The 24,442-nt window shown below is 38.0% G+C and overlaps 3 protein-coding genes across 8 annotated transcripts in view; 1 reads left to right on the top strand and 2 right to left on the bottom strand.

The window, feature by feature from the left end:
• The window catches only part of TBC1D23 (TBC1 domain family member 23), a 31,731-nt gene extending 13,855 nt beyond the window's left edge, over nucleotides 1-17,876 (bottom strand). Inside the window, exons 1-12 of one of the 4 annotated variants that reach the window (XM_063148095.1) lie at nucleotides 17,780-17,842; nucleotides 17,247-17,294; nucleotides 11,836-11,962; nucleotides 11,033-11,144; nucleotides 10,681-10,786; nucleotides 8,572-8,776; nucleotides 7,130-7,253; nucleotides 4,885-5,009; nucleotides 4,729-4,772; nucleotides 3,747-3,850; nucleotides 2,853-2,975; nucleotides 1,791-1,883 (exon numbers count right to left, since the gene is read on the bottom strand). In XM_063148095.1, coding sequence (XP_063004165.1) covers nucleotides 1,791-1,883; nucleotides 2,853-2,975; nucleotides 3,747-3,850; nucleotides 4,729-4,772; nucleotides 4,885-5,009; nucleotides 7,130-7,253; nucleotides 8,572-8,776; nucleotides 10,681-10,786; nucleotides 11,033-11,144; nucleotides 11,836-11,882 — 1,083 coding nt within the window. In that variant the 5' untranslated portion in view covers nucleotides 11,883-11,962; nucleotides 17,247-17,294; nucleotides 17,780-17,842. Of the gene's footprint in view, nucleotides 1-1,790; nucleotides 1,884-2,852; nucleotides 2,976-3,746; nucleotides 3,851-4,728; nucleotides 4,773-4,884; nucleotides 5,010-7,129; nucleotides 7,254-8,571; nucleotides 8,777-10,680; nucleotides 10,787-11,032; nucleotides 11,145-11,835; nucleotides 11,963-17,246; nucleotides 17,295-17,779 lie in introns of all 4 variants that reach the window. The other 3 variants (XM_063148096.1, XM_063148098.1, XM_063148097.1) reach the window with 3 other exon arrangements.
• Nucleotides 17,877-18,982: 1,106 nt separating this feature from the next.
• CMSS1 (cms1 ribosomal small subunit homolog) overlaps nucleotides 18,983-24,442 on the top strand; it is a 223,588-nt gene continuing 218,128 nt past the window's right edge. For both annotated transcript variants that reach the window (XM_063148091.1, XM_063148093.1), the window contains exon 1: nucleotides 18,983-19,054. In XM_063148091.1, coding sequence (XP_063004161.1) covers nucleotides 18,994-19,054 — 61 coding nt within the window. In that variant the 5' untranslated portion in view covers nucleotides 18,983-18,993. The remainder of the gene's footprint in view (nucleotides 19,055-24,442) is intronic.
• The window catches only part of FILIP1L (filamin A interacting protein 1 like), a 147,653-nt gene continuing 143,926 nt past the window's right edge, over nucleotides 20,716-24,442 (bottom strand). For both annotated transcript variants that reach the window (XM_063148088.1, XM_063148089.1), the window contains one exon: nucleotides 20,716-23,183. In XM_063148088.1, coding sequence (XP_063004158.1) covers nucleotides 23,093-23,183 — 91 coding nt within the window. In that variant the 3' untranslated portion in view covers nucleotides 20,716-23,092. The remainder of the gene's footprint in view (nucleotides 23,184-24,442) is intronic.

Raw genomic sequence — 24,442 nt, 5'->3', positions numbered from 1 at the left:
CTCATCATTTTGTCTGTACAGTGGACCAAATGATGAAGGACAAAGTCAAAAGTACACAACCTAGCCATCAGTAAGTAAGGCTGAATTTTAACTGGAGTTTTCCTAGAGATAAAGGCTGCTGCTTTATTACACAGGTCCTAAATCTCACCACTTCCTCTAACTATAAATGAGGTGGATTCCAAAGTGCTCTCTCCTCATTGTCTCTCTTCACAATAATTTCTGCATACTTTGCACATACAGGAATATTAAATGCATTAAAATTCCATTAATGACTTTTCATCACAAAGGTTTTTCCTTATGATGTTTTCATAGCATTGACTTTTACAATAAAGGATGAACCTGGTGACACTCATCCACCATAAAAGACCATTAATTCCAATATACAATTTAAATACATATGAACTGATCACATCTAATTTAAGACTTGTTTTCATGGACTCTTTTTCCATATACTATCAGCTATTTGTACTACTAAATAATTTTAAATGCTTATTTCTACTACACTGAATATGATATTTAACTAAGACTAGCAGAACACCCACATAGGACAGATAAATGATTTTTGATCCAGGTTAAAAGCCACACTATCAAAGAACAATTTAGGTTGGAAAAGACCTTTGTCATTGACTCCAACCACAAACCTCACACTGCCAACTCTCCACTGTTGAGCCACATCCCTAAGTGCCATGTCTGCAAGTAATAAATTGAGTCACCTCCAGGGATGGTGACTCAACCCCTTCCCTGGGCAGCCCATTCCAATGCTTGACAACCCTCTTGGGGAAGAAATTTTTCCTAATATCCAACCTAAACTTCCCCTGGAGCAACATGAAGCCACTTCCTCTTGTCCTACAGCTCATTACTTGGGAGGAGAAACTGACACCCATCTTGCTACAACCTCCTTCAGTTTGCCCTTCAGCCTCCTTCTATCTCCTATGCAATTATATTTAATATTTTATTTACACATGTGCATATAATACTGAATAATGCATCACTTTAATTAGAGAGGTAAAGATATTAGATGCAGGATTGAACTTAAACTTAACTAAGGTATAAGAGTCTTTTATGACGTAATTTCAAATAAATCATTCCATACACCTCCCACAGACTGCCTAAAGTAAAATAGTTGAGGGCTAATCCAGAAGTGATGAATACACTGCTGAAATGGAAGTGATTTGGGGGGGAAAAAAGGACAGAGAAAAATATGATTGAATGTTCAATTAGGAATTCATAATCAAATAAAAAAATCATACAAAATCTTCATTGAAGTTATTAACTAACAGCATATCTCAGTGCCACAATCAATGCACTTTCATATTGTACAGCAAAAATTTTAAAGAAGCAACCAAATCCTTTTCAAGATATATGCCCTGTAAAAGCAGACTGTAATAAGACTGGCTGTGGCAAAAAAAAAAAAAGAGACAAAGAAAATAAGTGTTCTTTTTAAAAATTAATTACACCTTTCTCTGGAAATTAGGATGCTACAAAGAGATTTCTCCTCCAAGCAATGTATAGTCTTTAGTCTGTATGGGTTTCCATTCCTAACCAAAGAACAGGAAGTCTGGAATCCCAAATTCTTATGTCATTAAGGACTAAACTTCTCAGTAAAATGATAGTTCTACCATCTCCTTTAGAGAAGCTAATTTTTAAAGTCTTATCATCACATAGCTAGACCCTGCAGTCCACAAACTGAAGCCTAAACTAGAATACTTCATTTTTCAAGGCAAGCATTTCTTTCCCCTTCTATCTCAATTAGATTAAAATACCACTAAAGAAACAAAAAGCATACAAACCAAATCTGAGTCTAAATGAAATGCTGTTGATAAATGCCCAGCATTGTACTGCTCTGCAGGACGACAATCCACTACAAAGAATCTCACTCCTTCCTGAAAGAGAAATTTTTCAACTTCAAAATTGCATAATTATTGGCAGAATTCAATTAGACAAGACTTTACAATTACATCCAAATCAAGACTTTGCATTTACATTTTAATACTAACTCAAATACTACAGGAACTGCTCAGAGGGGCTAAGAGCTGTTAAAAAAAAAAAAATCTTACTTCATTTGATCAATCTGACCTTTGTCTACAGCTACCAGACCACCAGTAGGATTCTAGTATCAGCTTTCCATTAATACATCACCTTGTGCATGGGAAAGGATCATCAAGTGCAATTATATAATTTCTACTGAGAGGAAACATAGTGGGTATGAAGCAATCCAAGAGTCCACTACTAATCAGCACAGCACATAAGGATGGGTTTATGTTCCACCAACTTGAACAGGATGTAAACAGATGCTTAACTTTATTTGGATGAGTAAAATGCCCAAACTATGCATGACAAAAACGGGGCCTAGAAACTGCAAGAAGTCGTCAGTGGTCAATAAGAAAGACTGCAATAACTACATTATGATCCAAAAATATTTCTAGTGAAGTCCCTGCATCTACATCTGCAATTAACTTCTACTGAAACAAGTTAAATTTTCTTTTTTTCCTTTAAACCTTTCATGGACAAAAGACAGATATTCCTTAACAGCGTTCTTCTCAAAGGTACTGAGTAGTGAGTTTTAAATTTTCCTCTACAACAGCTTTATTTGGAAAGGAATTCAAATTAGTGAGATACTACTTTCAGCTCACACTCCTCAAATTCCAATCAGCTCCCCTATGCTCCTTGCTACAGCAGAAATGCATTGAAGACAGCAGATCATTTACAAGGAAGAAAATTTGAAGACAAAAATATTTTTCCTGAAACAGCAAATACTCATCTGTACTGTTAGCATTTAAAACTAGTGGTTAGTGATTGATTCTTTCCTTTTTCTATAGAACTGGGGAGGAAGGCTAATTCAGTATACTGACTCCTTGCTGCTGATTTGCTTGCAGAATCTCGGACACAGAAACTGCTAGACAGAGGGCCTGGCTCAAGTCTGTGTCATCATCTTTGAGGCCCAGCAAGCTGCTGCCAAAAAGACTGTGGTTGTCCTAAAAAGGCAAGGAAAAAAAAGACTAAGTGAAGCCATTGTCTTTATGTGTGAAAGTTTAAAATTAAACCATATCCATTGCAAACATCAAGTTCCACACGTGTATTCCATCCACATAGTAATGAAACTTTTGATCAACTGAAATTCTTTCTGAAAAATCATGCAAGGTCTGCACTTCCATTACAAACATGCTTGTTCACCACTTTCCCCATGCCAACATGCCTCTGGTATTTGTTTTTTAGTTGTTTGTTTTGTTTTTTCCCCACAAGAAAACCTCCCATATCTGCCTACACACATCAGAGGAAGTACATACAATCTCAGGGCAACAGCTACCAAATACTTTTATTTCATTCATTAGCTAAGTCAGATATCATGACTAAGGAAGAGCTGCAAAAACAGTGCAGGTGATAATAGATTTATCTATAGTAAGAGACTTTTTTTTCTTTGTTATTGCAAATACAGCTAGCACTGCTCTGCAGTGTACTACAGTGCAATTGTGTCAATATGAAGTTCAGCTTCATCAGTTCTTACAAGAACCTCATTTGGAAAATGAGATTATTAGTCATGAAGTGAGAATATTGCAAGGAAGTTTCTCTCATGTATCAGTTAACCTTATCTTTCAAAGATCCTAACAGTAAATACCACCAGAGTAACAACATGAAAAAATGTTTAAAAAAATTAAGAATATTGCAATGAAACATTCAAAGTTACTGTCAGCAAGAGCTTAAACACTAGCCAAAATTTCAGAGAATTTCAAAATTACTGTTATTACCTTCCTGAAAGAAGCTGGAGTTTTGCTACAGTAATATTGTGCCAAAGAGAAGAGATCTTCTATATCCTCTAAATCGAGATTGGCTGGTGATGTTTCTAAGAATTCTGAGACAGACAAACAACATAAATGCAACACTATTTCAGACACAGAAATCAAACAGCACAGATCATAAAAGAACTTATTTTTAATAAGGCATAACAATCTAGTGAATTGACTAAGCATGAATACTGATTCACTTTCCAGAGGAAAAGTGAAGATACAGGAAATACTCCTTATCCATAGAAAACTTTTTGCTAGACTTCTATGCAAAATATTTTTTATCACATTCTTACTCCCATATAGTTTTAGCTTTCAATTCTAACTTAGCTATTTTTCTAAAGAGCTCTGACCATGAGAATCCTTTAAAATGAGTATTTAATCAGTAGCACTGGTCTCTGTCTGTCCAGGATAACCCAAGGGTGTAGTTCTGCAGTATATGGCAAAGACACAAAATTCCAAGCACTCTCATTTTAAACTACTAGAGATTATTAATTACATTGTATTATGTGTGTAAAAAAATACAAAGGCAAGAGTTATTTAAATTTTCCACTGAAATTTAATGCATTTTCTATAAAAACAATTAATTAGGCTCAAATCAAGTGCAAATGATGAAAATCCAGAAAATGCAACAAGTGGAGTACATTTAAAGAAGGATTTGCCAGCTGTTGCTTTAGGCTTGGAAAGACCAGTTTCTGGTGATTGTTTCCAGTACTTCAAACTGAAGTATAGAAATAGGTGTGGGAGCACTAAAAGGAGTAAGGAAAGAAGGTCAAGGACAGGGCAGCAAAAGTAAGAAAGAATTAGTGCGGTGAAGGGATTAAAAAATCAGAAAAATCACATGGAAATTAACAATCTAGCTCTTTAGCAACAAAAAATTGTAATAAATGGGGATTACAGTATATAGTAAATATTTCACTAGCAGCTATGTAAGAGAAGTACTTACTTATCATTTCTTCTTTATCTGATTCTTGTGCTAAGATAACGTCTCTGAAAACAGTAAAGTCACAGGCATAGATTAAGTCAGTAAATCAAAATGAAACAAACCTGGATCAAAACAGTGTCAGCAAAGAATGTCCCAAAGAATTAACTGTACACTTACTTTGCATTGACAAGGATGATCAACATTAAGAAATAAATAAAGAATGGATCTGCTTGTTGTAGATATCCATCCCATATTGCCTGAGTGACTTCAGCTGAACAGTAGTATGAGAAGAGGCTTCCAAGCTAAAAATTTGGAAAATAATGTGAGAAAAAGCAATTACCAGGAACAATCATATGAGGAATACATTTTTAACAGAGATACAAGGTATCTAAAAGAAAATAAACCCAACAAAATTATGATAAAGCCTACATCTGCACCATGTACTGAACGACGGTTCTAACCTCTAAACCAACTTTTATGGAAACAGTGCACAACACTACAGATTATCTTTGAATAAATATGACTATTGTGAAGGCAAAGTTGGCTGTACACTGCCAGCCTTGCAAATTCAAGCACAGATAACACAATCAAGCTGGAGTACTGTTTAGCTCACAGCCACTGCTAAATACCAATTATACCAACAAGACAATCATAAGATAATATATTTACTCAAATAGCATAGCAATTAGGGCTTTGAAAGGATCCTGCAAACATAATTATTTTTATTTTCCACAGTAGAATTGGGCTAATTGAACATGGTTGAAACATTAGTTTGATAACATCACTTACTTAGCATTACATTATGATGCTTTATGACTGAGGAATTAAACATTTGCAAGCATCAGAAAATTTTCATTACCATTTAAGAAACTCTGCCTGTTCCCATGCTCCCACTTGAAAATACATCCTCTCTGATATACAAAGTTCAAAGCAGATAAAAGGTAGGAACTTCTTACTATACATGCCAGATTTACAATCACACCTAACTCAAATGCATACCCCCTTGCTTCACTGGGCTCTTACTGTACTCACTGATGCACACAAATTCCACATACATTCACAAATGTATCAACACAGCTACAGCTTTCAAAAGCTTTAAAACACTATCATGGAATATTTCAACACTTCCTAGTATAGTTTTATAGCAAAAGGTAGATCTATTCAATTCTGGCTCAAATGCAACTGAAGATAAAACATCCATGAACAAGATGACAATGGCAGGTCTCAGTATGAGGTTTACATACTTTTAAGTATTAGTGATACACCTATATAGACAGGTTGTTCACAGATGAAACAGAGAATTTTACTCATTATATAAAATGAAACTTAAAATTTTTTCCTAAAATTGTACACCAAGAAGCATGGTGTTGAGGACTGGCAGCTACACCAGCTTATTTCACTACCACCTTCAGAGAGAAGATTCTTTTTCTAATTAGGTTTCAAAATTTGAAGAAACAACTTCAAAGAATTTTGTATGTACTAAGGAAAATTCTATTAAAAAATTGAAATTGAGTGACAAAAAAGGACCTGATTTCTCTTTTGAAGGTTCATGAGACTGGCAAAAGGCAGATTTTGAGAACGTGAAAATTTTTCCTAGACACATTTTCATACTAAAATTGGCAGCAGCCTTAAAAAAGAACAAACAAAAAACACCTCAAAGACAGACCTCACAGTTTAATAATTCATTCATTTTCACTTCTTTAACTGAAAATTCACAAGGTTGATAAAAAATTTTACACAGCCAATGAATATGAAAGAAGAATCTAGGAAAGTTCAAAGTCTTCTCTACTAAATTACAGTCTTTGCCTGTGCAAGCACAGTATCATGATTTTGTATTGCATATACTAACTAGCCTCATACAAAAATTTTGTTGTAGTCTTGCTACACAAAATTTATAAAAAATGATTGAGGTGAGAATCTTTGTAACAACCCATAATCTGAGGCAGTTTTGAAGAGGAAATGACTAATGCTTCAAAAGCCATAAAATATATGTGCCTAAATTCTAAAAGACATACATATATGCCTTAGCAGGGAGGTTTCTAAAACAATTCATTCTTAAGCTTTAAAATACCTGTTAGACTGATGCTACCCATATCTACAACATAGAGCTGCCCACAATCAAAACTAACTTTTTGCTTTTTGAGCACATCAGCTGCTCTCATTCTTCCTTACTCCAAGAAGTTCCTAGTATCAGTGGCTCAATAAGGACTCACCCAGTACAATAAAAATGTGACATTAACAAGCCCTCATACCTTATGCAAAACACTAAAGCAAAAAAGCCCACATTATAATAAAACATGCAATTTATTTTAATATATGCAGTTCTAATTGCTTGTACTACTCTTCCATAATCTGACAACATCTACTTAAATTTTAACAGAAATTTATTTTTCATTATGTTTCCCTACTTTCACTTTATTACCCAGTTGAGTGCATATGAATCCGGAGTCATCTTCTTGGTATCAAGAAAGGAGCAGAGTTCAGGCTCATGGTACTGAAGCAACAGTCTAAACAGATGAAAGGGTCTTCCCTTCATAAAACAATCCCTAGAAAGTAGCAATGAAAACAATTAACTCTCCTGTAATACTGCAGTTTTCAGACTTACAGTAGCAATTCTTTAGTATCTGTGATCATTTAATTTCCTGTACATTGGTCTTTTAATTCACAGGGACTGATCATGAAGTCAACTTGCCTCAGAGACAAAAAACCAACCAACCAAATCAAACCAACAAAAAACCCACAAACCTGAAACCCCCACAAAATTATGGCAGAAACCTGAAACCCCCACAAAAAAGGCAGAAGAATAAAATACTGCTTGACAGATTATATAATACAGAAGTATTTAAAACAGATTTAAATTGCAAAACAAGTCTAGCATGGTACCAACAGAGCAGAGATTCACTGATCTCCTGTAAATTGCCTTTCTATGTCTTTCATTCTCCCAGTGAGGAGAAAAAAAAAACAGGAAATAGTCTACATCTCATTGAAACACCACCTAGATTCCTCCTGAGAAGCTGAAATAGCAGCTTCTCTGCAAGCCTTCTACAGCTGAAAGCACAAGTGTTATGTGGCCATATCCACACTATCCCCACACAGCTCACAGAGCCCAAGAGTGTCTCAGAGCAGAAAGGGACACGAGCTGAGTCAAGTGACAGGACTGATAAATGCTTGCTTCTTGCTACTACAGCAAACGTGCATTTTTCATATTTTGGGCACATACCCATCAGCCAGGCTGGAATCTCCTCTCCAGGCAATCAGACTAAGATCTTTAATTACAGACTATCCAGCCTTGCTGAAGCATCATGGTGCTCCAACATATATAAAAATTTACATTGAGAGCACCTACATAACAGTATGAAAAGCTCAAATTTAGTATTTGTCATTAAAAATATCTAGCAACATAAAAAAAAAATTCAGTCCCAACTCAAAAGAACATAAGGAAAATATTAACTACTTCTGTAGAGATTTTGAGACCTCATTAGTGCTTACAAATTACTGTTTCTGAAGGGATAGAAGTATTTTAGATATCGAAAATGCTAGGAAAGGGAACAAAAAACCACTTTCACATAACCTAGGTGAATTAGTTCATAAAAAATGGTTTTCATATTGCATGAAAGGATAGCTGTTTAAAAGGCATATTGAATCTAGATCAGTCACATCACTCAGCTAACTTTTTTTATCTTAAACCAACCCAATCATCTCCTGGATTTCAAACCATCAGGTATTGAAATTTATGATCATATGAAAGAATCTGACAACACAGCTAGGAACAGTGCTCCTCTAGCCAAAACCAACATGCCTATCTTTCAGAGAATACTTCTACTGCCAACACAAATAGCACATATGGAAAAGAAAGGGTTTTACCTTGGAATGAATTTATTCATGATAGCATAGAAGCAGTTGTACAAATCACTGCGGGGCAAGTGAAGGTGCACCAGAGGTTTGAGCAGATGTATCCAGCCAAGGCAGGAACTGTATTTAACATTGCGTGATTTACAATAAAAAGTAATAACTGACTCAATATCCAAAGTTAATACTGACTTTTCTTCTCCTGGCACTGACAACTGGTCTGAAATAAGCACAGTAAAACAAGGGTTAAAAGCTTTTCAAGGAAATTGGATGAGATCATTTCATAGCACAATTGCACCAATAGGGACTGATTGGAGAAAAAACCCAGCAAAACCAGACAAACAAAAAGCTGGCTATTTGAATTAATTTGTTACAGAAAGGAATTAAAAAAGGTTTTACAATACAAGTGATGCTACAAACCCAGTAGGATAAGACATTTAAATATCATTTAAATAACACAACAACAGGATGAAAGAAGTTTGGGCTTTCCAGGATCTGTACAAAAGAAAGAGGTAGATTCTTTCAATGCACAGAATGCTCCTCTTCTACTCCTATTTGATATGCTCAGCACACAACTCAGGCTCAACTCTACAACGAATTCATTGGAATTTCACAGATCAACACAGCAACACAGATCAACCCACAATGCACATCTTCAATTCCTCAAAAGCTGACTGACATGTAAATTTATCTAAATCAGAAGTTTAAGATCAGCTATGCTTACAGACTTAAATTTTAGCATTAACTTACAAATCACTTCTTTTATGTCCAGGATGGGGAACAGAGACCTGTACACACTACATTAACATAGTAGCATTAAATTTCTAGGAAACATCTTTCCCCCTCAGTTACAAGACCATAAGTCTCATGACTGTTAGTCAATTTTTTTATTACCAAAGTCTTTAATACTTTCCCATCAAGAATATTGACAAGCCAGTCAATGTTTGGCATTCTTTATCTCTCAGGAAAATGAAACAGTACATAAAGCTCACATGCCAACTGAGGATATACTTAAAATTTGGAGACTACTTGCTATGCTAAAACATTGAAATAGAGACATTTAATCCAAAAAAAAATTGAAGTTTCCATATAGCCTTCTTTCTGAAGTAACTTTACATTTGATTAGATCCTTACATATCACAAAATATTTGCCAATAAATATGAAAAGAGAACTATCAGACACTGAAGTGCTTAATTTTGTATGTTATGAATATAATCAGAAGATTTGCATCTTCCTGAAAAGAGACTGTGATTTAAAAAGAGAGTGGAAATTCCACCCCCATCTCTTTACAGGACAGAGAGAAGGAAAATAACTCCTAGATTTTAGGGCTAGAACTGCATTTCATAAATGGTAGGTATGTATGCATGCACCAGCTCCATCCTCTGCCCTAACTTTCAATTGCACAAGAATAAATAAAATGATAGGTAATAAAATAGAAGATTCTCTTATTGAAGATGTGAGATGTATCCTGATTTATGAGTTTGCATTGATTCCACCCATAGATCACTGATACCAATGCTGTTGCATCATGTCAGGGGTTTTACCAGTCCTGTGATGAGCTGCCAAGCAGATCCTGTGGCAGCTCCTTGCCAACATACCAGATTCTTATTTCCTTTGTCCTGGCAGCACCTTGCTTGCACAAACACAGCCTTTCATTTTTTGTTGAAAATGCTATTAAAAAGTATCTTTCTTTAAAACAGATTTTGAAGCCCAAAATGTTTAATATATTTCTTCTCTCAAATACTATATGCATTTTTATGCTCCAACAGGTTTTCAGATTCAGAACCAGACCTTTGACAAATAAAAACTTGAAGGACACTAAATAAAGAATGTCTGCTTTAAAAGATGGAGCTTGGAAAACAATTGCCATTTTTTTTAATCTCACAAAGCTTTCTGACTATGCAAACTATCATTTACAAGCTAATACTTTGACCTCCCATGATGTCACCCTCCCAGAGTCTGTGTACAGGTAAGATACTATTGTTTTCTTACTGATTTTTACCTGCTCTTTCATCTTCCTCCAAAATGCAAACATCATTCAGATCATTTAATTGAAATAAAGTCTTAAGACAACTGAGAATACAGAAGTTTTCAAACTGATGGTCTAAATGCACAGAACTTACCAATTAGCTCTTGGCAATCCTTATGAATTATACTCTGCTCGGGTAGGTCTAAGGAGCCATCCCAGGATGCTAGGCTGTCCCCCTTTCCTACAACATTAAGTGCAATCTGAAAATAAAACAGAAAGCCCTCTAAATATTTTTGTGTCTTTTTGCAGTTGTTCAATTACTGAACTCAGTAATTAAAAAAAAAAATAAAACAAAGAAGAGAACTATTCTTAAACTGACTCAACATAGATGCAGATTAAAATTCCAGTACATCTCTTTTGTAGAGATGCCTGGCAATTATATCTTTTACCTCAAAGGAAACACAACCTCAGGTATTTCCTGCTTCTTGATTTAAGCTCATATTTACCTTCCAGACTTTGGCCCTTAGATCAGCAGGCAACTGCCTTCCTTGAATGATGTTTCTCACAGTTTCAAGATCACAGCCTCCTTCGTCTAGAGTGTCTGCAAGATCTTTTATCCTAAAATAATGAGATGTAATTAAAAAAATTAATTCTGCTATTTTTCTATGTTTATGTAGACTGAAGGCTATTGTCAGGCAAATCCCACACATATGCAAAAGTATAAGACAACTTGGAAATTACTAAAAAGAAATACTTGCAAAATGTTATTTATTCCTCTACTTTAAAGATGCTCCTTCAACTTGTAATTCCATCCAACTTACATACAAGAAAAAAAGTTTGCTTTTTTTTTTCATTAAGTGACAAGGTTGCAAAATGTATCATAAAAATGCAAATTTAGTTGCAGTTTACAGCTTTCAGCAACTTTCAATTTCAGCAAGTTTTCACACACACAGCACAAATATTACACCTAAATTAGATGGTGGAGTTATTCTAAATAAAATATTAGAGGGCCTAGAAAACAGAACACTTATTTCAAAGGTTTAGAACAGTCAGCTTTTAACCTCACCTTCCCTGAAATGGGAAAAGACCTTTTAGTCAAACTCAAATTTATTTAACTATACAGTTGTGGTATTTCAAGCGTGGACATATGCACAAATCTGAATTAATATATACAAAAATGTTAAAAATCTAGAGAGTAGCAAAACACACAAATTGACAAGACAAACACTAATGATGATTGCTGTAGTAAGACAACAAAAGTTCACAAGTGTTATAGATAAGAAGAAATTCAGCATTCAGGAATGATTACTTTACAATCTCTCTGACAGCTCCTGCAGACTGGTTCAATGTTTCCATGCTGTCAGTAATGGGAGAGCCACATCTGATGATTTCAGGATTTCAATATCATGTAGCAGAGCAGTGGCAAAACAGGTTCACTGGAAAAATAGCAATGGCAGTGACACATAGGTCCCATAGGCAAAACTTCTCCCTTGCTTTATCCTTTTAATTCTTCTCCACTTGCTCTGACATCTGCCTTAAGAAAGGCTTTCTTCAGTTACCCGGTGAGTTACACACACATCCAGGGGGTTTAGAGCCAGAGCAAAACAAGGAACAGGATTGTTTCTCTAGGACAGATATTCTCCAGGAAGATGCATTCCTGGTGAATAACACATCTATTTATACACATGGAGTAACAGATGTTAAAGTGTTATCAGTATAATTCTCAATTAGTCCATGACTACTACGTAGTCAATTCAAATAGACACAGGAAAAAAATGTCAGCTGTTGAACTCTTGTCTGCTTTAACTTCCATATAGCCACAACTAAATCCTTGATATAGAAGTTCACAAGTTTGGTCTCCTGAAAACTTCAAACAACACATTTCTAATCTTCTGGGACAAAAAGATTAAAATCTCAGACCTGGAAGAAGGTATGAAAATACTTAGCTAGCTTTACTCAAGAGTTCTCAAAGTATTTACAGGTCTGCAGAGTCAGCATTTTCCTTGCATTGTGTCAGGCAGTTTCTTTGTCACTACTTTTTGGTCTGCATTTTAAATCCTACTTCAAATATACACTGGGGCACAACTCCATTTTTTTTCAAGTAATTTTGCAAATCTGAATGAAAGAAAGCATTGATTACAAAGAGAATGACTTGCCTTATTTTCTCACATTTTCTGTATTATAAAAAAAGAAGAAAAAATCCCAAAGTCTGTTTTGTATAGGGTTACATGTTGCATAAGTTGCCAATTCCTTTCCTGAGACAGAAACAGAGGGGAAGCACACTTGTACTTCAATCACCTATCCTATTGCCCAGTTGTGTACATAATGTTCAATGCCTGAAAAGTTACATGAATGAATCAGTTAGACTTGAATAAAAATCAAGTATTTCCAGGACATTTACACAGAGACACCTCCTAGCTCTCAGCAGAACTGCATGAACTCTAGGATGATCTAGCTTCAACAGAAGCCAACATCAAGCATCAGCTGGAGAGAATGAGGTGCTCTCAGACACATTGCACATTTCTGTGAACACTGTGTATGAAGAACAGACTAGAGAGCAACAGTCAGGTCTTGAACTACAACTAGTTGCTACACCTATATCCAAGTATTAAATGTGGAAATGAAGGCAACAGCTGTGTACACGTTCCATTTCAAGTAGAAAGGTCTTAAACTGTAGTAATTTAACTTCATTTCTATGTCACCCAAAGAAACTCTTTTGAGAATAAGAAAGCAAATTTTACTTGAAACAACACTTAAAACTATATCTACACTAATTACAGAATCACCTGGCAAAGAATGTTTCACAAATGCACAAGTACAAATTGTACCAGTTATTAGCATCCATCATTCAAGAAGCTGTGCATGTAACACCAACTTCAACGTGTTATCTGCAAATGTGTGCTTCTGCTGCTTGACAATATCTTACCATTTGCAAAAACTTCCTCCAAGTGCTGTCACCCCCACTTTCTACACTGTAAAGTTGAGAGACAAATGCCAGTTTTACTGCTTCACCTCACAAAGCAGGGCACTGACACGTCCATCTGCCATGTGATGCATTCCCAACAAGGAGTTCAGTGAAATAACAGCGGTGGGGAAAATGCTTTGTTCTGCTGTGATTCAATTCGGTGCTCATTTCCTCCATCAGCTGCAAGATTGCTCACAGACTGTAAGAAAGGACTTCTCAAAGATTAAGTAAATTCTTTTCTAGTAAACTTTCTGTTCAGGCTAACTTGCAAAGTACAAAACATGAAAGTGATTTCAACACTTAAAACACGAGTGGACATGTGTTGAACTTACTTCTGTCAGTTGTTCTATAAATATTCCACTGAATTGCTAGCAATCTGGATCCTTGTCTTTCATGAGTGAAGAGCAGCTAGGAAGTCTTCTGTTCTCATGGATAATGATTACACTTATTTTGAACAGAAAGCAGCACTTCTCCCTATGCAAAATTCCTCCAGACCTGAACATCTGTACTTTCTGCTCTGCCATGGCTTCACTGTCCATCTCTAGGTGCCACTCAAAATTTTGGTTAGATGTGTGGAATTCCAGCCTACACCAAAGCCATGGCCTGGAAGGTAAATTCCCACATGATACAGTGTTCAAAATGTCATAATACAAAATGCTCCTATTAGTGCATCTGCAGTAAATTTCCATGCTTACAGAAGGATCTCCTACATTCATGCCAGTCTGGTGACATATTATAATCAATAAATAGCTGTATTCACAGACATTAAACAGGTCCTTTTTTAACTTAAGATGTTTAAGCTGGTGGCAAGAAAAGCTGAATTCCCAACAATTTAAGTATTTTTTTCTAAGTATTATTTATGCTGAGATACTTGGTAATCACTCATAAATACTAGAGAAGGGATTAAAAGTGTGGGATGTGAACAGTAGGAAAAAGATAATAGTAAATAATCAATAAACTACATGAAGTGTTAAGAATACTACAATCAATTTCATACTTTTATAGTAGGTATTACTACAGTTCCTATTTTTAATTCAGGATTTTCCTGACTCCCAGGAAAAAGCCTCAACAAGAGCTATATTGAATTGAAATTAATGAGTGTTTGTTCTCTACTGAAAACAAACAAACAAAAATCAATCCCTCACATTTGCTTCAAAATATCCATTGTATCCAGCACACCACTGAACCATCATTTATTCTCCAATAGGATTCTGGAGAAAAACAATTCCCTGACATTTTTTCTTCAATTTCATGCTTAACTGGAAAGGACTTTTCTGTTCATGGGCTTTCAGAAGAAATACTATGGCTCCAAGTACCAATTAGCCAGATTGTGAGAATGGGAAAGATATATGGAAACTAGGTTTGTCACCCTGTTGTCTTAGGCAGTTGCAGTGCATTTTGGGACCCTTAAAATGAGTTATTCCAATGCAAAGTTAAATGCACAGGAACAATTTCATCTGTGGTTGCAGTTATATTTAGTTATTTCAGGTCCTGATTTCCCAAGTACAGATCTTAAAAATTACTAATTGATCACATTTCCTGAAGCTTGAGTATTAAACAAACATCTGCAAAAAGGTTTTAGAAATTAATTCATAACCATTAATCTGTTTGAAAATCTGAACAAGACAAATAAGGTACAAATAATCGATTTCCTTGATAAATGAGGCGAGAAAAATCTATAACTTCCAACTACAAACATTTTAACTAACAACAAGCCATCTTATTTGTGTCTATACAGTTTACTGACTAGATGTATTGCATTGACAGAAATTATGATTAAAATAAATAAGCAGACCAAAAAAAAAAGATTTTACAGCAGTTTGAAAGCAGCCTGCCTCCTTTGTCTCTGATAGCATTCTTAGCTTTGGACAGAAATGTCTTCCAGAACAAAACAGTGCTGGCAATTTCTCAAATTAGCTTTTGAGTATATGCCAAATAGCTCAAGAGAAACATTTAGCAAACAAGGTCTACCTGATTTTGCTCATTTTAAAATCAAAAGTGTTAAAACAGCTTCTTATATTTACTGAAGGAAAAAAAACTACACTCTCATCTTTCTCTATATTTAAGTTTGGCATGGTGGCGATGCTGGGTTTTCTTTTTAATTTTGATTGTGCAGTGGCAAAATTCCCTGGTTTTTGTTGAGCAAAACACCAAGCAATCAGCACAGATGTTGTGGGGTCTAATTAATAATTCGTTTGTGACACTTCCCCCCCACTCAAACCATTCAAACTAGCACCACATGACAAGTTAACACAGGGATAACAAATAGGGAATTTTATGTTAGTGAGCACATCTGGGTTCATCACACTCAAGGTGCTGCAACAGCCTCTGAGCACAAGACTCCATCTGCCTTTTAATCCTCCTAAGGAAGTGAAGAGAGGACACAGGATCAGCACTGCCAGTTTTGCTCCCAATAGAGCTCAGGCACACATATGTGTCATTGTATGTTCGGGTATTTTTAAAATTTGAAATCTTATATACGTCAAAATATGACAGTGTAGCAATTTATATCAAAAAGCACTTTCAACAACAACTGTTCACAGAATTGAAATATGAATAGAAGACAACGCTTTAAATCCATAAATGAAAAAGCAAATACTCCACTGAAACTGGTTTTTAAACAAAAACCAAAACAGGAAAACAAACCCAAAAGCCACGTGAAGTTTCTAAGCAAGCAATAAGGAATGCAACTTTGTCATTCACAGCACACACCTCTAGTAACAGGATGCACTGTCACATATTAATATAGCATTTAAGCATAAAACTTTTTAATTGTTCCCATAAAGTATTAAATCTGTTTAACACTTTAAGACTTAAAGACTTACATTTGTTTTAACAAATGCCTTCAAGTTTGCATTTTCTAGTACCATCAGCATATAAAATTGACTATAGTTTTAAAGCTGCCAATCAGAATATCAACAATGCAGGCTGTGCCTTGAAAGTGGAAACACTCATCCTCATTCTCAACAGAAATTCTAGAGAAGTTGACTGTGATCTGGGAGACAGCAATATTATTCCAATATTAGTAATAGAAGTCATCTCAAGTATTTTTTTCAGAGGTATTTGAGGTATGGTTCTTATTTAATGTCCAGGGTTGTATTTCAAAGGGTTGAGAGGGCACTGTCAGGGAGTCCATCCCTTGCTTTGTAATTAAATGGCCCAACAGTCAGGCCTTTATTTAGAAATAATGCTTATGAAACACTGTGCTTATAGAAAGGACTTAATAAATTTTGAGGCTATAACTAAAAGAAAATACTCAAGAATAAAAAGTGATACCGACTAACTTCCATTTTCTAGTTAATTATACAAAGTTGTTTTAACCAAGAGGTGTATTTGTAGAACCAAACCAGACAAAGTAAAGTTTACACCTACACCTGTGTGTGTGTTCTGGCTTCTCTACAGTGACATAACTAAGCACAAGAAACTTTGAATCTGCCACATCAAATAGACCCTAAAAGCAAAACCTTGGAAATTATTTGAACTCAGATTGGAAATGATTATAAAAAGCAGTTCTGTAAAGTAATTGCTTGAAAAGCATATACGTGGAAAGGACAAAGAGCAATGGTGTGGCACAGAGCCACAGAAAGAAATCACATGCAATGCAGAAGCGCAAAGACAAAAACAAAGTGAAGACGCAAATGGAGATGCTGGGTGCAGTAAGAATAGCTTCAGTGTTTAAACACACTGTTTATTTAAGCCTCGGCAATCTTGAGTGAATACGCATGCAACGAATACTAAAATCACATCACTGTTACCATCAAAATGATCCTATACACGCTCCAGAAATAGTCTCTATTCTTGTCCTAGGGGTTCAACGTAAAATCCATTATAAGTAATAGCTGGGCTAAAGGAAGGTGGTGAGCAAAATCATTCAGAAAACGAGGCAGGACCCACTGCTGTCACCTGTTCCTGCGAGCAGGAATGCAGCGAAACGGGAAGCTGAACTGAACAAAGCAACTCCACTCCAGGCAGACTCCCGGAGCAGCTCCTACCGCATATTAAAGCTGTCATTTCAAACTGGAGCGACGCCTGGCTCCAGGCTGGGCACGGCCCTCGTTTTGTGTCTCGCCCGTGTTTTGACGGGCCCCTTCCTCTCCGGGGACCCGGAGTCGCCGAGCACTGGCGGCGTTTGCGGGGGCTCCTGGCGGGCTCCCAGCGCGACCCCAGCGCGGCGCGTCCCGGGGGGAGAGCGGCGGCGGGCGGGGCCTTCCGGCCTCTCTCCGCTGTCTCCGCCGCGGAGGGGAGGGAGGCGAGCGGCACGGAGGGCGCCCACACCCCCATAACTCACCAGCTGCCCGGCGGCGGCGGCGCCTCTTCTCCTTCCGCCATAGCTGTTGACGTGCCCGCTCGCCCGGCCGTAAAGCGCGCTCGGGAGGCGTTCCCTGCCCGAGGCCGCTCCTCCCGGAGCCGTGCCCGCCTTCCCGGCCGTCGTCCCCGCCTTCCCGGCCGCCGGGCTGAGGGCGCGGGCCGCAAAGCGCGGAAGCCGCGCAGCGGCGGCCTCTGAGGGAGCGGCCGCGCAGCGCCCCTGGAGTAGGACAGGGCAGTCGCTCTGCCGCAGATTCGAATGTTTTCGGTTTTCATAAAGCTGAACTGCTCTGCCTGATGTGGGTTTGATTATTAAGTGACTTTCCCCACAGTGTTTAATGTGCCACAGGTTGGACGTACTCCGCGAGTGCGGAAATTGACAAGTTTCACGCAGTTTCCAAGAGCTGCAAATCACTCGGTGACGTCCATTAGCAACCCTGGGCAGATCAATACTAATACTCTGTTAAGCATGTCCCTTACCCACCTGCATCCTCAAAGGGGGAAAAAAATACTATACTTTAATGGAAGTTGAGAAAAATCCTTGTAGCGAGTTGTACACGGAATAACAGTGCCGCCTTACGGGGGATTCCAGTCCTTACACTGGTCTGTTTCACTCCCAGAAGTGCTGGATTCGGGATGTGCTCCAGCCGGTCACGCCCAGGCTGAGCGGGACGGCTCCTGCGGGGAGGGATCCAGGATGGGCACGCTCGCCCTGCAGGCTGCGCTGCCAAAGGGCCGGGAACAGCCATTCCGAGGTAACGCGCACCCCCTGCAGGCACCTATCAGTTCCTCGGCAAAGATTCCGTCAATTACCTCAACCAAGAAAGGAGGTATTTGACAGTGTGAAAGGGGGTTGAGGCAATTAAGCGACGTATTTGACAGTGTGCAAGCGGGTTGAGGCAATTAAGTGAATGTTGCGAAGAACGGGGTAATAATTTGAATGCCTTTCCTCTTTCTCTCGCTTCTGTATTTTCCACTAAAAAAAAAAAAAAAAAAAAAGATAGAAGGGGGAAAAGGAAAAGAGATTCACAGCATGCATTTAAAAGCTTTCTTCTCTTTCAGAAGAATCTTGTGTAAGAAGAAATCTCAGCTGCGGCACCGGCCGTGCCCGGGGCAGCGCCGGCCCCCGGCAGAGCAGGGCACGCCCGCCCGGCCCCGCGCGCAGTGCGCAGGCGCGGCGGCGGCGGCGGTGGCGGCATGGGCGACACGCTGGAGGAGCCGTGGTGGGACAGCGAGCCCGGGACGGGCGGCACGCCAGGTACTGCTCTCCCCAAGCTCCCTCCGCACGCTGGGATTGAAGCATTTTGCCTAAGAGACAGCCCCCCACCGTCCTTTCCTGCCCTCCTTCCTTTTCGTTGGATTTCGGATGTTTTTTCCACTTCCCCTCTCCGCCTTTCCTTTCTCTGCTTTTAATTTACTTCTCCAGGTTTTCCACTCTCACTCGCTTTTTGCCCTGAGCCTGCTTTTCCCTGCTTGCTGCCGAGGGCGGGTTTGTTGTAAGCAGAGTCTCTGCAGCGGATGATGTCCCGTCTCTGGTCTGAGCCCTGGGATAGACGATGGAGCGGCAATGAAAATAGCAGTACCTAGGTAACAACAGGAACCCACATGACAAAATACATTTACGCGAAGTTTGAAAAGCGAGGGGAATGGGAAAACCTCTTGGTTTGAATTCAGAGCTCAGCTCTCCCTTGCATTCATTTACCTCCCAAACTGTATTTTCTTCCAAAGAGTTTATTTGATGAAAGGCTTTTGCGTAATGGATGATCCTCGTGGGTCCCTTCCACCTCAGACTATCCTGCGATTGTGTTTGCCATTACTGGCATGAACTTACCTGTAAGGCCTAGGAAACAGCAAATCACGAGCCTTTGGAGGGAAAAGTATTTGTGGTACTTGGAAAGCATCCCCCATGTGCTCACTGGGTGTGTCGCATCACCTTTGCCATGTGTTACTGTAAAAGGGCAGGAGTTAGAGCTCTCTCCAGCCACTGCTCCTTGGAGTACGGTGCTGTGACTGATTTGTCTTTTCTTTCCTGATGGTTATGATACCTGGCTCATACTCTTGTATTTTTTCAATGTGTCTTGAAGCCACAAGCTGTAAAATGTTTTCTCTGTAATGCTTACATTTAGTGTGAAAATTGAGGTAGATCTAGGCAACTAGAATGACCTTAGACTTTATAGTGCCCTATTTTATTGATTGTTTTTTAAATTTCTTTTTTAATACAATATTGGCAAGATTTGGGCATTACTGGGAGTTACCTGCACCTCTGCAAAGACTCCAGTTTTTTGAGTGTCTTGATAATTGGTCCTTATTTCCTGTGAAAATGTACTTGGAGAATAGTTAGAGAGGAAGCACTATAAAAGTTGTATGTATGTAATAAAGAGGGCCCACAAGACCTAATTGGGTTTCTGAGCATTTAATTTTTATTTTTAGTCTCATGTGGGTTCCTTAAGCAGTCCCAGTTCCCATGGTAAATGCTTTTCATTAGGAATTTTTCCTGAGAGCCTACCTGCACGGTGTGCCAGCGCAGCTTTCATCTGGGGTCCATGGTTAGCTGACTGTTACAATGTTGTCAGCTTTCCTCTAGAAACTGGATACAGAGCAGGACTTTGATTGTAAACTTTTGATATGAGGGATGATTTGAGGTGAGACTGTGAATGACGGCTCTTCCAGTTATGAAAAACTTGGGATTTTTGCAATAACATTTTTGACTTACTGAAAGAATTCAGGTGGAAAATAACCTCTGGAGGTATCTAACACAATATACTTTACTCCAAGGACATTCTTTGAGTGTGTTATGAGTGGTGATTACAGGTGAGTGTTGTGCAAAACTCTGCTGTCTGCAGCCCACCTTTGTAAACTTGTTGGCAGGCTCCTTTTATGGAGCTTGTTGTTGGATGAAGTTGACACGAGCTAACAGTGAACATAAAACATCTGGTACTTTTATTTTGTGTAGTATATTTCATGTAACACAGGTAAAATGAAGGGTTAATTTTTTTCAGCATCTTATTGATACTGTAAAATGTTTTCAAATCAGCTGGCATAAAAGAGGAAATTATGGTTCACAATGTATGATGCAGGCAGCAGTACAAGAAAATAACTGCACATTAGTGAGCACCTTTGAAAGACTTGGTCAATTTCATTTCTGTGAAAAATGAACTTTTGTTACAAAAATACTATCCAACCTCATTTGCTGACCTAGTTAAAAATACCATCTCTGCCATAACTGCAGGTGCAAAGCAGAATTCAAATGTACTTTTGAAATAATAATCTTTTGCCAGATCCTTTAAAATTAACCTTAGAATAAGCTCTGACCTTCAGAATATTCATCAGAATTCAGGTCTCAAAACTGTTTTAGATTTTAGCCACTTGTAATTAGAAAAGGCTACTTTTAAAATGAGTGTGAACATCATTCATACACTCCACCTAAAAAGTATGAAAACACAAAATAGATATAAATATATATCCAAGTGTATGGATATGTAATTATAAATTTGCCTTTGGCCATATCATTGGAAGTCATTATTTTAGAGTCCATATTAAAAATTAAAGGTAATTACTCTCACTTAAAGAGATGTTTACCCTGCTGCAAATGATTTATAGATATAAAAAAAGCCCACAAAACCCAAGGCAAAAAATGCTAAAGGGATTACAGAATCACAGAATCACAGAATTTTCAAGACTGGAAGAGACCTATAAGATCATCTAGTCCAGCCGATGTTCTAACTGTTCAGCTAGATCATGGCAGCAAGTGCCACTTACCCATCTTTGTATCTTGTCACATGACAAAAACTAAACAATCTTGCCTAATAACATCTTCAGCAAACCTTTGAGATGAGATTTGTGGAGGTAGCTGTTAGGGATTATTCTCCACTTAGCAGCATAGTTTAGTGTTACGTATGTCCCACATCATGCAGCTGCAGGACTTCCTTACCTTCCTTTTTTCCAGTTTGTGCCACAACTTTGTCCAGACTTTCATGTGGTTTTTATATTGCATTCAGAATTACAAGGGAAAGGATAAGGAATTTGGAGGAGTTTATTTCATACTGGTGAAGGACCCCAACTTTCTCCTCTTCCCTCCGTGAGCAGAAAAGAGCAGTTCTCATTCTCTGTCAATGTCCAGATCTTGCCTGTAGCCAGCATGCCTCATCTCCCAGTCAGTTTGAGGGAGAGGGATGGACTTCTTATTTTTCAGAAATTCTTCATTTCCTCCTTTTTGGTTACCCCTCCTTGTCTTTCATTCTCTGTGCTTTCTGTATCACCCTTAATCCTGTAGGAGTAGTATCCCCATTTGTCAGTTCTAGATCCTTAAGGAGGATCTACCTATGATGGCCATGGCCCTCGTAGGTAAAAATTAATTGTGTCATTACAAGACAGGAGCAAAACTCGTGTATATCAGCAGCAAAAATAGGTGAGTATGGGACCACAGAGGATGATTTGGCAGTGCTTGTGGGGTCCTGTGTGGGCTTTAAAGCTCTAAAGGATGCTATTGCAAGAATTGCTGGAATTCTTTTGCCAGGGGTTGTCTTTTCTTTCTTTGTAGTGAAGGTGCCAGTTAACATCAATTTGTAGTGTGTGATTTGCAGCCATTGAGAAGCAGACTCTTCACTGTAGTGCATTCAGTGGGAGCACTGTTGCTTGGTCAGAGCTGAGGTTCTGTTGCTGGACTCTGCTTGAAGAGGTTTGAATCTCTTTTTTCAGGCTCATCAATGATTTGCTGTTCCTTGTGATAGAACGTGGTCAGTACTTGAAGATCTTTCTGAGAAGCATGCCAAGTTGACAGCTGCTTCTTGAAATCTGTGTTTCTTCACATCAATGAGCATTCATTCTGCAGGTTGCAGTGGTGTATTTCTGTGAGCTGTGTTGGGATCTGAGCACACCTGATATGGACTCTCAGAACTTGATAGCTGCAGATTTAGTGAATAAAATGGGAAGCCTTTCCTTTTTACTGTGGCAAAGTCATTCTTTAGTGTCTGCATGTTAACCCAGGTGTGTCTTGTAGGACACAGCTGAAATAATTTTTCAGTAGACTGATCTTTTAAAACTTCTTTTAAAGTATTTATAGAGAATTTCTTGTGAAACTGTTGAGGAAGGCATAGGTTTCTTGTGGGTTTGCAAAAACAGTCACACAGCAGTGCTGTGTGTTGTACTGTCTGTGGTTAAGTTAAACTTTTAGCTGTGAAATGAAAGGGAAGAATTGTATAACTGAATGCATCAGAATCTCTCCTTGCTTCAGCAAAAGGATTGCAGTTCTGGCTATGGCACTGTGATCACCACCAGTTTTTGCTTTATTTAGGAATTAGGATTTGGCAGTTCTTAAAGAAACACCTATGTGTAAGGAGTTTTCCCATGTATTGTCAGTTGAGCCATTTAGACTGTTGGAATGCACTCTGTTGGGGAAGAAGAATGAGTGAGACATTAATACCAGAGAAATACATTAATTTTTATATTTTAAAGCAGTAACTATTGTTAGTTGGTATTACAGGATTCTTGTGTGGGGGTTCCTTACTGTTGTGGTAGTATTTTGTTAGTCTTAGCATTCTACAGAACAGTGAGAAATTTTCTTGCAGAGCAACCATTGCTATTTTTCAGAAAATTGGAAACAACAAGCATGGAGTCTCTTCTAATATTTTGGTTTGTGGTTTTTGTTTGAGGGGTTTTTTTGTGTGTATGAGTATTTGCTGAAGGGAAAACTTGAATTTTAAGTCTTTTAAAGAAGTTATGCTTTAAGAAAAGCAAAAAAGCAAATTCTCTCATGGATGAACTGGAATTTCTTGTGCAAAGAGTTCAGTTAAAAAAAAACACTAGGAGCAATGCATCTGGTTACATATTTTAAGTGAATGTGAGGAGTTGTAAGGAAGGGCAAAATTGTGGAGGAATGCAATAAAGTTGCACTTCTATGTAAGCCACAAATTACTGTTAAGCTTGATACTAATTTTGATCAGTTCTAAAATACTGTTTAAGTGAACTGAAATCTAAATACTGCAGTCCAAATGCTGAAAGTTTATATAGCTGTTGCAAACAATATCCACCTTGATTCTCCCATCTGTTTGCCTGATCTAACATCTGCCTGAATTGAGTGGAGATAATCACACTAGTGAGGAGGGAAATACTTATCTTCACATCATGCTTTTAAAGTGATGCTTGGCACAGCAAGGAGCTCTGCATTTCTCTATATTCAGTGCATTATACAAGAGCAGATTTTTCCATGCCTTTCTTCATTCCACCCTTAATGTTGAACTTAGGATATCCATACTGAGACACTTCTTGGCTAGACCAACTTTGAAAACATGACACCTTCTGCAACCCCTCTTCATGTGATTTGGCCATGTTTTTATAAATCTGCTGAGATACTTTACTGTTGTTATTTGTAGAACATGTCAGAACTGAATTTATAGTAGAAAGTTATTTGTGTCTTGTGTTTCTGTACTGTGAGTGGCAAAATCTGGAAATGCACTATAAAAATGGAGCAGAGCATGGTCCCTGCAGTTAGCTTTGGCTCCTAAGAATTTGGCTGTCTTGATGTCCTGTGATTGGGTGACTATATGTGCTGACCATGTGGATGGTTTCTGTTTTTTTCCCCAGTTGAAACAACTGAGATTCAGGTGGCTTAAATCCATTTTTAATGTCATAGATCACAGAAGAGTAT

Source organism: Melospiza melodia, chromosome 2 (assembly GCF_035770615.1).
Source record: "Melospiza melodia melodia isolate bMelMel2 chromosome 2, bMelMel2.pri, whole genome shotgun sequence".
Taxonomy (NCBI): Eukaryota; Metazoa; Chordata; class Aves; order Passeriformes; family Passerellidae; genus Melospiza; species Melospiza melodia.
This window is presented reverse-complemented; position numbering and strand designations above follow the sequence as displayed.